Source organism: Spermophilus citellus (genome assembly GCF_964194105.1).
Source record: "Spermophilus citellus genome assembly, chromosome: 11".
Lineage (NCBI taxonomy): Eukaryota > Metazoa > Chordata > Mammalia > Rodentia > Sciuridae > Spermophilus > Spermophilus citellus.
The window spans coordinates 57,073,272-57,086,383 of record NC_138192.1 but is presented as its reverse complement, the minus strand read 5'-3'; the positions used below and the strand labels follow the sequence as shown (position 1 = coordinate 57,086,383).

Sequence of the window (13,112 nt, the reverse complement as noted above, 5' to 3'; positions counted from 1 at the left end):
ATGGGGAGCCATTGAGAGATTTTGAATAGGAGTCAGCACATGTGATATCCGTTTAGTGGAGACATTGTGTACTCAAGAAGCACTTCTGGATGCTTGTTATTAACAGTGTCATCGAATCAAAAAGAAAAACTGCTCCCGAAAGGGAAAAGCTTGATTTTTGTTCTAAAAGTAGTAACAAAATAGAAAAGAAAATTTTACAAATTTTATATTTAAAACAAACAAACAAGACCATTTACTCTTTAGAGCAAACTTGGAATGGCAGAACTGAAGGAGTCCTACCTTTGCGGGAGGTGGTTTGCCCAAGGCCAAGTAGTAAGTTGGCAGCTGATTCATTTCTGCCCTGTACCGTGAGTGGAGCTGTTCCCTTCCTTCCCCCTTTCCTGCCTCCCACTCCAGCTGAAGCTTTGCAGATAAAGGAATCAAATTACTCCCTAGCTTTCAAATGTGAGAGCCTTGGTGGCAACCATCTCCTTGGTTCAATCCCTGTCTTTCAGGATCTCTATTGTTGCTGCCATCCCATCCTCCTGTCTGCTTCCAGGGGATGCAGCCATGTCTTGCTGGTCCCAGTGTCCCCATCTGCATGGTGGCTTTGTGGAACAGTCAACGACTGACTGAGAGTTAATTGTTAAATTAGTATCGATGACATGAGCTAACCGATATGTGGGCAACAGGGAGGAAACCAGCTGGCCTCGTCTCCTAGGTTTATTTTGGAAATAAAGTTGTGTAGCATGCATGAAAACTGTGGCTTTCTGGAATGTTTTTGCCAAAAGACTGGCTTTTGTATTTTTTTGACAGAAATTTCAGAGAGTAGGAGATTCTGAGTAATACGTCAATCACAGGGAGAGATCTGTCATTTTCTGGCAATTTTTTTAATCTTACCTACACTCACTCCTTTATGAATTATGAAGTATTATTTTCTCCTGAAGCTATTGAGAATGGCAGGGAGGAGCGGAGTTAGTCCACATACTCAGTCTTCCTCTGAGTGTCTCTAGGGTTGTCTGTCTCTGTCCTTTTATTCCTGTCTCTCTGTCTCTGCCTTTTCCACTCTCAGCTTAGTTCCTTGGTATAATCCATTAGTAGCATTTGTCACAGGATTTTCATGAGGACGGTTTTCTGGGCTGTGGCTTGTGACAGGATAGGGCAGTCTAGGGGTGCTTAGTGGGGGCGATGGAGGCCAGAGACTAGGTGACTGCAGAGGCCAGTGTGAGATTCAGCATCAAGGCAGGGTGGAAAGATGCAGAGAGCTGTGGGGAGGGTGTTGTCCAGAGACAGAGGAGGCCTGGGCAGGCATGCCAGCATTAGCATAAGGAGCTGTCGGCCTGGCCAGATGAAGCTGGGAGGCAGCCGGAAGGAGCTGGCATGAAGTTAAGTAGGGCAGCAGGAGGCAGGGTGCTGGTCTCAGCTCTGATGGCTGAAACTAGGGACCCAGGCAGGTACAAGAGGACCAGGCTGGCATCAGGGGCAAGTGCTGGGTATCATCCTGCCCCAGAGGCAAAGGGTACCAGGAGTTCAGGCCAGAGCCCAGGAGGAGAACCTAATAAGAACCACACCATCAGACATCTTTGGGGCATTTTTTTTTAAATATCTCTACTTAATCTGTGCAAGAATTTTGGTATAATCATTCTGTAAATGAGGAAGTGGAGATACAGAAGGGCAAAGTTGTTTGCTGAGATTCACACAGCTGAGAAGTGGTCCTGCTCTTCGTCACCCTGCCCCAGAGTATTCCTGCTACACACCGGGAGTACCATTTCCATAGAACAAAGTGCTCATGTGTCCCCGGAGCTGGGCATCATAGGCAGACCTGACTCCGTATTACTTTCTTTCTCAAATAGAACAGTTCTTCCCTGCTACTTCCTCTATGTCTTTCATCTATTAGCTCATTAATTGTGGAATTATGATTCTTGCCATGTTATATGTGAAGCCCAGAGGGGCACAAAGACATGCCTAACCAGACAGTGAGGTCTAAATTCAAACTCAGAGGACCATCACAGAGAACTAGTAGCGGAATCTATTGTATACAGGTTTGGTTTTGTTTCATTTTCATTCCCTTGTCTGCCTAGCCCTGTTGCCACTACCTGTCTGAGGGTTGTCAGGGAGGAAACAAGGGAATGCTGTTAACACTTGCAATGCCTCACACATTTCTAGAGGCAAAGGTGTAGTCTAGTACTTGCAGAGCAGAAGAGAAGCAAATCATTTTGCACACTGTGGTCCCTTAGTAAAATTTAAACAAAGAGGAAATAATTCCCAAGACTTGACTTGACAAAGGCCTTGGGCTGTATTCTAGCCCATACAGCCAACAGGAAGGCTAGCCTTTGCAAAATCCAAACATTGTTTCCCTTTGCCTCTTCCTTCCTTGACTTTCAGCATCCTGCTATAGAATACATAACTATACTGGCTTAGAAGAAGGAAAATCCAGAGAAATCTGGGTGGAAAAATGGTTAGCAAAATTCCTTTTCATTTTTAAATCTGCACCTTTTGTCTTGATCTCTACAGTTCACAGCTGATCATCTCATTCTTGACTTTTCTGTCCCTCTTCTTTTCCCTTTTCAAACAAATGGAAAAGAGAAATACTTGTCCTTTGTATTTTGTTGTTGAGTCCACTGTGGTTTGCTGTACCGCATAGCCCTGAGCGAGGTGAGGAAAAAGAACTCCTTATTTCTAAGTTTGATGCCAACAAGGACTAACTGAAAGTAATGTTGCCTTGCAATACCAAATAAAGCTTTCCTGAATTGTTGAGAGCCATGCCGTTCCTCCATTGAACTGAGGTCAGCTGAGACATTTGTCAAATTGCAAGGATAATCTCCTTACAAGAATCGTGTGGGATTTATAGACAGAATCATACAGGCAATGACTTTTTACAGCGTCTTTTGACTGAATCGTGGATCGTAATGAGAGATGACTTGAAAGGAAATGGGTCAGAAATATAGTCAAGAGAGTGACCTCAGAGTTGGAGGCAGTCTCCTTGAGGTTATGCAGTGTTCGAGGCGACCTGGTGATGGAAACACCAACACAAGGTGAGCCGCAGGGTTTTCAGACTTGTTTTCATTTTGGTCTAGATAGGAGAAGATCAGGGGATGGAGTGCTTTCTTCCTCCTCCTCTGGACCCCTCACTCAACTGAAGTCTTACAGTCAAAACCAAGAGTGTGCCGGTTCCTTGGTTGCTTTTCTATCTCTTGCTGCAGTGGAGTGTGATTCCTTTGAAGTTTGGCCCTTGGAACTTGAACTTGTTGGAATCATGGGGCCTTTGCACCAAAACCTGAGGATTTGAGGTGATCTGAAATAGGAGGCTCTCAGTCACCTCTCAGTAGTTCTCAGTTGTGTCTCAGTGCAGAGAATCTTGGGACAGAGGTGGCCAGTTCCGAGATCCTTCCAGAGTTCTGAGTTCACTTCCCCGGGAACTCCTCCAAGTTCCTTTGGGGAGACCCAGAACTGTTACTCACTGGGATTCCTCTGGACTCTAGCATCAGCCTGAGCATTGGGTTAAACCTTAAGATGATCTGTAGGTGTGATGCTCACTCTATATAGATCCAGACCTTAGGGGCAGACTTCTCAATATGTTGTTTAATTTGTAGCTGTCTGCAAGTGCGACCAAATGATTTTTGATTAGACAGTTTTGGGAATGAAAGGAATGGGAAGGAACAGGGTCTCCCCCCTCTACCACCACCAAAGTCACCTTTCTATATTCCACCAAATTACTCTGGGGAATATGCCTGTCTCCCTTATCTTGAAAGCTACAGCAAGAAAGAAATGGGGAAGGAACATTCAAGTTGTATAAAAGGTATGGCTTTATTATTATTATTATTATTATTCCTTCTACATTGTTTTTCCACCGCTGGAATTGGAACCCAGGGTCTCATGCACGCTAGACAAGTACTCCACCACTGAGCTGACTCTTTCTGGGTATGAAAAGGGCTGGATGAGGTGACTTCTCTGGTTCCCTAACAGTTTGTGTTTCTATTGCCCAGCATTTTTCTGTGTTCCTGGGAAGTGGTCAGAGACAGATTGCTCCTGCTACACATCAGTTCTTGTTCTTGAGGAGCTGGGTATAAGTTTGCAAGGAGTAACCTCAGCTGCTGTGTTTGATCTGGTACCTCCCTGCTAACATCCTACCCTGAATCAGACTCACTGTCTGTGTGTATTAGTATATCCTAAGACAGGCCCTACTGTTTAAGAACTTCCTTTCTACCCTTACATTAACCAGGGAGCCCTCCAAGGCAGCCAAACGCTGGAAAGGAGTTGAGCCATGCATAATTTTCCCACCAGGTACAATTTCTCTCATCTTGGTGAATGATGACAGTGGACTGCCTCTTTCTTCTCTCTTTAATTGATTCCCATTTTAAAATAATTAGGAAATATCTATACTCTCAATTGAAGTGGTAAAGTAAGGAAATGATCTGGAGAACTTAAGGAGAATAAAAGACCTTCTAATCTCAAGTTTCTATAGATTCTGGCTAAAACTTTGTATGTCTGTAATTAGAGAGTTAATTAAAATAACAGAATCTGATATATGAAATTGAGCTCACAAATCCTTTGACCCAGCCCTCTCTTTGTATGGGGGCAAGAGAAGCTAAAATTTCACCCGGGCAGGGTTTTGTTCTAACACACACAGTTGTCAACAGGTAGTGCCTGTTGATTTCACTCACCCTGTTCTGCTGTCCTCCCTCTGTGCAAGCACAGCATTAAAGATTACATCCTGAGTGTACTCTACCATTTTGGGATTCTGGAGCAGAGCTGATTCCCCCCCACCATCTCTTATATTTGAAAGTGGCTTGATATTGTTTTCAAGGTGTGCAACTGTGATTGAAAGATGTTAGCGGGTCAGCTCAGACCTGGAAGAACGTGCTTTTCTCAGTGTTGGTCTTGTGTTGCTTTTTGTGACTCAGGTTTATTCCTCTACGGCTTACACTTTTTAGAGCCACTGGCTAGAAGGACCGGCCTCATTTCCTAGGTCCAGGGCCAGCCAGTCTCTCCTATGCTGAGCTCCCATGAACTGCAGCCACTGCCTTCAGCTGACAAAGCAGGGTTGTCATTGACAAGTGTTTATGTTGCACTTTAGATTTTCAAAGTTCTTTGAGTTATTTCTTACCCCAGTTTTGCAGGTGAAGGAAAGCCCATTGAGATGGTGACTGGTCCAGAGTCATGTGACTGGTTAATGAAGAAGCCCATATTGGACTCAGAGGCTCTGAGTTTCTAGGTCATTTCTTACCCCAGTAATTCATGCAGCTTCTTCAGATTATGTTTTTTGCTCCTCACCAACTTCTTATTTTTTTCCCTCCAGATTTAGCTACTTTTTTAGAGTGAGTTCTGAGTTTGTTATTGGTTGACCAGAAAGCTATAAGTATCTAGGGAAGCTTCGTATCATGTGACCCCAACATGGGACTTGGCTTCAGTCAACCTGAGTTATGGTGTGGTAGGAGCAGGGGGTGGGACTTTTCTGTTATAGTTGGGAGAAAAGATCAATGTTATTTTAGGGCTCTTAAAGATTTATGTATGGGAAAGTGAATGAAGGATTTAAGCAAAAACTTTGACTGTTATCTAAAGGTTGCTAAACAAATTCAAGAGACATTCAACAATTTTGCATCTAAAAGTTGAAAGATTTGGGGCTTCTTTTTAAAACTTTGCTAGTTGTAACACAGAGCTATTTTCTTGCCAGGGAGGCAGAGAGACTTCAGTGAGAATATTGAAAACTTTTACTATAGAAATTCCCACAAGAAATCTTACCATCTGTTTACCCTATTCATTTTTTCTTCACTAGATTTTTAAAAAAATTCTGATGACCTTTGGCACTTTTGACTTAAATCACATCTGTTAAATTCAGATGTTGGTCAGAGATTATTAACTGTTTGCCCGTCTTTACACAGTATTCTCCCAAAATAAAATCACTCCGTTGCCCTCTGCCCTCCAATTGTGAATTTAATCAAGAAGATGAGTGGTTGTGTTTAGAGTATTCAGTAGTCTGCCTTTCTAAACATTACAAGCAGCCTTTTGGATATGGATAAGTTGTTTATTGTAGAACTAACAATACAGGCGAAACAGGAAGCAGCTCTTTGCTGGGTAGGATGCTCGGAGTCACCCTCCACTCTCCCAGGGAACGCTCTTCAGCTGACTGAAGCAGGGGAGCCGAGCCAATCAGAGGCTGCTTTCCTAGCTCAGTCACCAGTCTGTGGTTAAGGAAGGGTTTTGCTTTTTATGCTCTGTATTGGGAAGGCAGATAAAAATGCCAGGTCTGGACTGCCTCTGGGGATAACCTCACCCTGTGTGATGTGAATGAATAGCATCTTGCCTGGCAAATCCACAGGAATTGATAAGGCAGGCGCAGCTCTTCCAAACAGGCCTTTTGTCTTTTAGCTCTAGCTGTGGTTTCTGCAGCAGTTTTGTTTTTGCCTTAAGAGAGGTGCTCTGGATTATCAGACCTCCATGTATGACAATTTGTACCTGCATGGAATTGAAGACTCGGAGGCTGTAAGTATTTCATAGATAGCTGATTCCCTCTCCCCTCCTCTTCCTCCTCCCACTCCCCCCCCCCGCCCCCCATTTCTTAGGCAACGCAGGGAATATGGAGCTGAAAGCCAACATCATTCGGGTGCTTGCTGGCTGCTTTGTAAATGTTCTCTGTGTAGTTTGCAGTTAACTGAAATTATGTACTGTCAAGCAAAAAGGAAATTAGAGTGATAGCAAAGGCATCTTAGAGTGTAGGCTGTTCGTATTTCTGTTACCTGGTCCACGTTTGATCTCGCAAGGGGTAACTGTTCCTCGTAGACTGCTTTAAACTATGCAGAAAGTGCCTGTGTTTTCCAATAGCAGGGTTCATAGAAAAGACTCATTCATTATATAATACACATTGTTTGTTGAGCTAGCATGAATGGAAGTTACTAAGCAGTAGCTGTATTATTATGTTCTTTCTGGCCAAACAAGCAGTGCAGATCTACTGCTTCTTTGTTAAGGAAATCAGATGCAAGGGTTGTAGTCACACAGCACCCTAGTGCAGAGGCAGTAGGCAGTGTTTCCATACTCTACCCTGGAAGACTGAAGTCGGCTCACGTGTGTTTGGGCTTAATAAACTGGACTGTTTTCTCCTCATAGGTCAGGCTCATGTAATATTAAAATCAGGATGAGATGGTTTTCTGAGTTCCCTAAAACCATACCATGAGATGCTAGCTTTTGAATATAGGGTAAAGCTGATTGCTGAATCTTTTTTTTTTCTTCTTACTATTGCTGGTGGTGGTAGTACCTGTTTTTATCAGTTACATAGAAACCTTGCAAGGTAGATTAACTCTGGGTGGCTAGTGGGACATTCTGTGGATGGTCTGAATTTTATATGAGTGCAATGCCATGCATGTTGCTACATTCAAAACCAGAATGTGTTATATAAGGTTCTCTGATTAAACCACCCAATAAACAGATTATAACACAACAACAACAAAAACCTATGGTATATGTCAATGCAGACATATGTTTCAAATGAGGTGTGCAACCCAAGGAAGACAGAAATCCTAGTTCTGATAAGGCATTCCATTTTTCCTTCCTGTCTGTGTTAGCTCTAACTCTAACTCTGTTTCCGCAAAGTCTGTCTGCATGTTGTCCAGTGTTCTTGTAAATGATCAGACTGTCAGTTTATTTCAAGGGACTGTAGTCTGAAACATTGGTGGCTGAAATCAAAAAGGTCCACACTTGCAGGTGGGGTGGGGGAATGGCAGAAGCAACTATCGGAGTTCAGTTAACCAGCTTCCCTGACTGGGTTATGCAGGAGGCCTGATTATTTCTTACACCCCGTCTCCACACTCAGTTATGAAACATGTGATGCCTTATTGAATCGTAAGTTTTATTTTTGACCATGGATTTTAAACTTGGACAGTGTATTGCACTGAAGTGGATTGGACTTATTTCAGAAATGCCTGTGTGAACAGCTGTTATGAGCAGAGAGTCAGCTAGGAACTAATGTATCCAGCTCCTTGTTCTCTAGAACTGTATAAATTTCAGACGCACTGGTTCAGAGGGGAGCCATTATAAGTATGAAAACATTTGTTTTTCTTTTTGGTCCAGATTTCATAGGGCAGCTGAATTTTCCCGTAGGGTGGGAAGCGCAGATTGCAGTGACTTGAGTCGCTGTGGTAGTTGATGTGGGTAGTGCTAGGTACTGCAGTGCTGTGCTCCTGGTGACTCAGTGGTGGCCAGCAGGCTGAGATCCTGGGGCTGTGCACATCTGCAGAGGTGAGGAAAGTGGGCAGCCTGAGGAGTGGAGGAAAGCATTTGGCCAACCCTCAGTTGAGAGACTTGGTTTATATGGGAAGCTTTCTGGGGTGGGATCGAAACCATGTCTCATAAATCAAGAGGGGAAGACAGAGATGTTCGGAGGGGTGAACTGACTCTGAATGCTCATTTGAGTTTGTTTGTTTTTATAAGGAAGAATAATGTGATGTGTTACCCAAGATGGTGTGAACAGAGCTTCAAGCCAATGGAGAAGACTAGGCCTAAATAGCTGAACCGGTGAAGTGACAGATAAAGCCACACCTGGAGTGCCACATCCTCAACAGCCTTTCTCAGTGCCAATGCATTTATGGCTGTAAGTGTGGGGTTTGTCCAGATTGAAGCAAATCACTCGGCGCAGGTCTGGTAGATAGGTGTGGAGAGGCTTCTTTCAGATGGCCACCTGCAGCCCGAGATTAGAGAGGCACTAAGAGCTGAGTATGGCACTTCCTTTGGGAGGGGGTCTGGGAAGTCGTCCACATACATCCTACCAACTCTGTGCTGTTGGAAATATCATGGTGGGGTGTGTGAGGGTTAGCATGTGAAAAGTGATTATATTCATGTGTCCACACAGTAAGCCTGTAATAAGATAATCTCACCTAGGGACTGAGATTTTTATGCTAAGTAAGAATAAAGCATTATTATACACTGTTAGCACCCCCTATTCCCACAGTAGGAGAGAGATTCGGTCTGTGATGTGAGGTTTTCCTTAAGAGCCTGGTCTGCAGGTAGATGTTGCACTCCTAATCCCCTAAATGTTAGCCTTTAACTTCTGTATTTCATACACTGTCTGTACAAAGAGAGGAACTGGAAATATGCTGGAACACACTTGAGTGTGGTATTTTAGATTTCTCAGTCCTGTGGAGCCTTTTTTGGGCAATTCTGGTAATTTCTGCTCTCATTTCCACTAGGGTAGCTAAGAATTGGCATGATTCAGAATTATAAGGTAATATAAAAGATCATTCAGTGTCCCACAGCAAGGTTTTCCTGGGAACAGATTCCATGCAGAGTGGCACATCTTCTGTTACCTTTATATGGATAAGGAATGTGTGGTCCAGATAAGTCCATCCTGAGACCAGGCAGTTCTGATGGGTTGTGCACAGATTATTTTTCTTGACTTTTGCATAAGTGTTGCCCTATTCTATCTTTACTGTCCCCAATGTGCCTTAATACAGGCCCTGGAGGCCAAAAGGTTTTTCACTGACTGACTAAGCCACCAATGGACACTATTTTTGTCTGATTCACAGTGGATTCCGGTAGATCTGTTCCTTGGTGTACATGTTTTATAAAGGGATTCATTGTGTATTTCTATGTTTGTGGAATCATTCTAGGAATAGATTTCTTTTTTTTATTCAATAGGTTTATTTTACAAATAACAGGAGGGATGTTTTATAGAGATACATGGGAGAAGCAGAGAAGCAGAAGAGTTACCTGAAACCCACCACCCCAAAGTAGTCTCTGTTAACTGTTAACTATTGCTTTCAGACTTAGTGCACAATATGTAAATAGGTTGTTCACAACCAGCTACTGCTGTTGCATCCTATTCTGTTAAATGTTGTTCTTACATGATAAAATAGTGAGCATAATACTCTAGGATTGGCCTGGGAGGCGACACATTGCAAAATTTAAAGCTCCTACATGGCTCTTCTGGGATTTTGAGCAACTTGAAGGAAAGAGATTCTTACTTGTAAAGAGAAGCCAGGGTTTGCTGCATGTAAAATTGGCGGTTGATTTCTCTGATACAATTGCTTCCCTTCCAAATGTTTAAATACTAAAGTATTTAGAAGGAAAGACCTGATCTATTTCAATGAAAAGGATGATCAGATCCTATTTCAGGGCATTTACTATAGAGGAAAATACATTCCTTAAATGTTTTCAACCATAGGAAGGAGCCATAATACTGTCAGAAATCTTACAGATGTAAAAGTTAAAAGTGAAGGTAGATTTTACAGATTTTAACATGAATGTAACATCTGAATGCATGTATAAAAGCACATATTTAAATTTTTGTGTACCTGTATACTAGAATATGGATAACTACATTTTAATTATTTAAACTATTCATTTTCTATAAACTGTGTTACTATGTGTGTTTGTTTAAATGTCTGTGCACCCACACATGCATGTACACTGTATACTTGGAACGTCATACATGTTCATCTCTAGACATGCTTCATATTTTGCTAACTGATGGTTAATGCTAAGCTGGAGATTTCTACTGTAGAGCTTTTGGAGAGGGAAAATTAACTGCCTTTGATGTGAAGAAGGAAACCCAAGAGGGTTGAAAGGCAACGTATCCACAAGAGAATGAAGGCTTGCTACTTTCAAAGATACAATAAAGTTATTTTAAATATGAAGACACATCCTTGTGCTTGTTAGGGAGGAGAATAAACTTCAAACGGAAGGATTGATGTATTCAACGGCCTTCAGAAAAACACGGTAGGGATATTAAGGATTGGATTCCTTTTGGAAACAAGACAAGAAGTGTTTTTGGTTTGGTGGATCAGAGCATCCCTTCTGGAGTCTGAAAGTCTTCACGGCCCACATATAGGGAGTGAGGACTGGTCCGTAAAAGAATACAAAGCCTGTTTATGGGCATCACTAACTAGAGAAGTAAACCAAATGCCACTCATGGTTTGTGTAAGGAATTTGACTGAGAAAGTCCATTTGTTTTACTCCACTAAGCTGTTTTGGTGTTTAGCTAGGGTCTCTTAAGTAAATGATGAACAGAACTTTTTCTTCAATCAATTCTTAGAAATGATGGTTCTCTAAAATATATATTAAAATGTTTTCCACATGGAATTGTCATGGAACTAAGGGGAGAAACTCCTTAAATCTGACCAGAAACCATGAGTTTGGCACTCCAGGGTCATCCATCTCTGCGCTATCTTCTTGATTTTCCACTTGCGAGTGACATAGGGAAGTATGAGGACCCATCCTCACCCTTCCCTGGGTACTTCTGTACATCCTCTTCCTGTGGAGTTCTTGGATTACAAAAGTCAGTCCAGGATTTTAGAACATTGTCCCAAGATTCCGTCTGTACGTCCTCCATGAACATTACATTGTTCCGAGGCACAAGATGCTTTGTGGGAAAGTCGTAGTAACTGCACAAAACCATTCTTTTAGGGAGATGGTGAGGAGGATTTCCGTCACCTTAGCTTTTCCCTTGCCACCAAGTTCAACTTGGACCTTATTTCTGTGTGGGCAGTTCTTGTCATTCTGTTTTACCATCTCCCTTTAATATCCCTTATATAGATAAACAAAGCCACCTGCAGGGGAATAGAGGACATAACTGCATTGGTTTTCATTTTTCACTCTCTTCTCTCTCTCACTTGTCCTTTCAGATAATCATCAGGTCATGAGCTTGCATACCCACGAAATTCAGTTAGAACTGTTCAAGGAAGCTCTTCAGATGTGGGCTCTGTATTCTGCTCTAAATCGGGCTGATTTAGGTGCGTTCGGTGTGTTTGCATCAGGCCATGGGGCTGTGAAGACAGCAGCTCTCATCTTCCATCCTGAAAGGATCCGTGGAGTGAATGCCTGGGTCTCGTGTGGAGGACAGGGCACTAAGAGGCCAGAGCTGAGTGGGCACACTGAAGGAGTTTACAGTTAATATAAAATGATGACAGCAGATTGGGAGTTGTAGATTTTTATGCCTTGGACTTTGAACTTTTAAGACTCTGAGGAGTATGAGTCCAAGATAAAACTGTGTTGCTATTTTTACAACACTTATTGGTTTGTCAAAAGAAGGTAGCCCAGATAGCACATGAGATAATTTTTGAGATCTAAATAGATACTTGTTCTTGCTCTACATTTATATATTTTTATAACATCAATGTTTTAGTTATAAATATTTTCCTTTCTTAAATGATGTGACACTACAAGCACTTCCTGAATATTGTTTTTTTTAATCTGTTATCAGAAATATTGAAGAGCCTTAACATTTAAAACAGAATATTTTGGATTTGCTTTTAGCCTTTGTATTCAAGGGAATTGAGATGAGGATATACCCCAATATGAATATTGGCAACTGCCACTTATTGATTTTGTGATTTGATTGTGTAGTTTATGAACAACAGTTTTCTGATTGTATCCTTTTTATTCCAATTATGCCTTAATCTCTTTTTTTCTTTTTAGCTTGAGCATCATCTAGGAAAAGGATTGTGACTTTTGGTGTTATTACTCTACCAGAAACTTTGCTGAAATTTTGGTGAATGATAAGGTCGTAGTTAGATGTGTTTCTCAATCTTTTTAAATCTTCATAGGACTTTAAAAATTTTATCTTCTAGTGAGCATGTCTGTCAGCCAAGAAAATGTCAAGTGTGTGTCCATATTTTGTATCATGAAACAATAATGTAGTATAATGGTGATGTGATTAACAGTGGAGACTCAATGCCAAATTGTCAAGGCCTGGGTCCTGACTTTCTCCTTCTTACCTGTGGCCCTAAGGACATTTCTTAAACTCTCTGTGCCTTAGTTTCCTCATTTGCAAGGTGCCAGTAATGATGCAATCTACATCTTGTGTGGTTTTGGATATTAAGTTAGTTAATATGTGTGAACCCTTAAAATATAGAAAAATATTATTATTATACATATAATAATTATGCCTTTATTTTTTTGGAACTAAACAAGACCCTTTCTTTACAGGTTCTTATATTCCCATACAGAACTTTGGTTTATTTTCACATGTTTTTTTGACAGAGATTTCCAAAAATCTTATTATACCTATTGACAGATAAAAGTGTGTATTTATCTCCTTAGCCCTTATGATTAGTTCATTGTATCTTGTTTTGAAAAAGGGGTCAGGAGAGATAATTGAAAGAACACTAGGAGTTGGAGGTTTTGGTCTTTGCTACTTATTAGCA

At 41.6% G+C, this 13,112-nt stretch overlaps 1 protein-coding gene and 1 long non-coding RNA gene across 2 annotated transcripts in view; one reads left to right on the top strand and one right to left on the bottom strand.

The window, feature by feature from the left end:
- The window catches only part of LOC308630847, a 499,668-nt gene that overhangs the window by 311,712 nt on the left and 174,844 nt on the right, over positions 1–13,112 (bottom strand). The window lies entirely within an intron of this gene.
- CACNB4 (calcium voltage-gated channel auxiliary subunit beta 4) overlaps positions 6,193–13,112 on the top strand; it is a gene marked incomplete at both ends in the record, with an annotated part of 129,357 nt that continues 122,437 nt past the window's right edge. The window contains one exon of the mRNA XM_081261623.1: positions 6,193–6,462. Coding sequence (XP_081117749.1) covers positions 6,418–6,462 — 45 coding nt within the window. The remainder of the gene's footprint in view (positions 6,463–13,112) is intronic.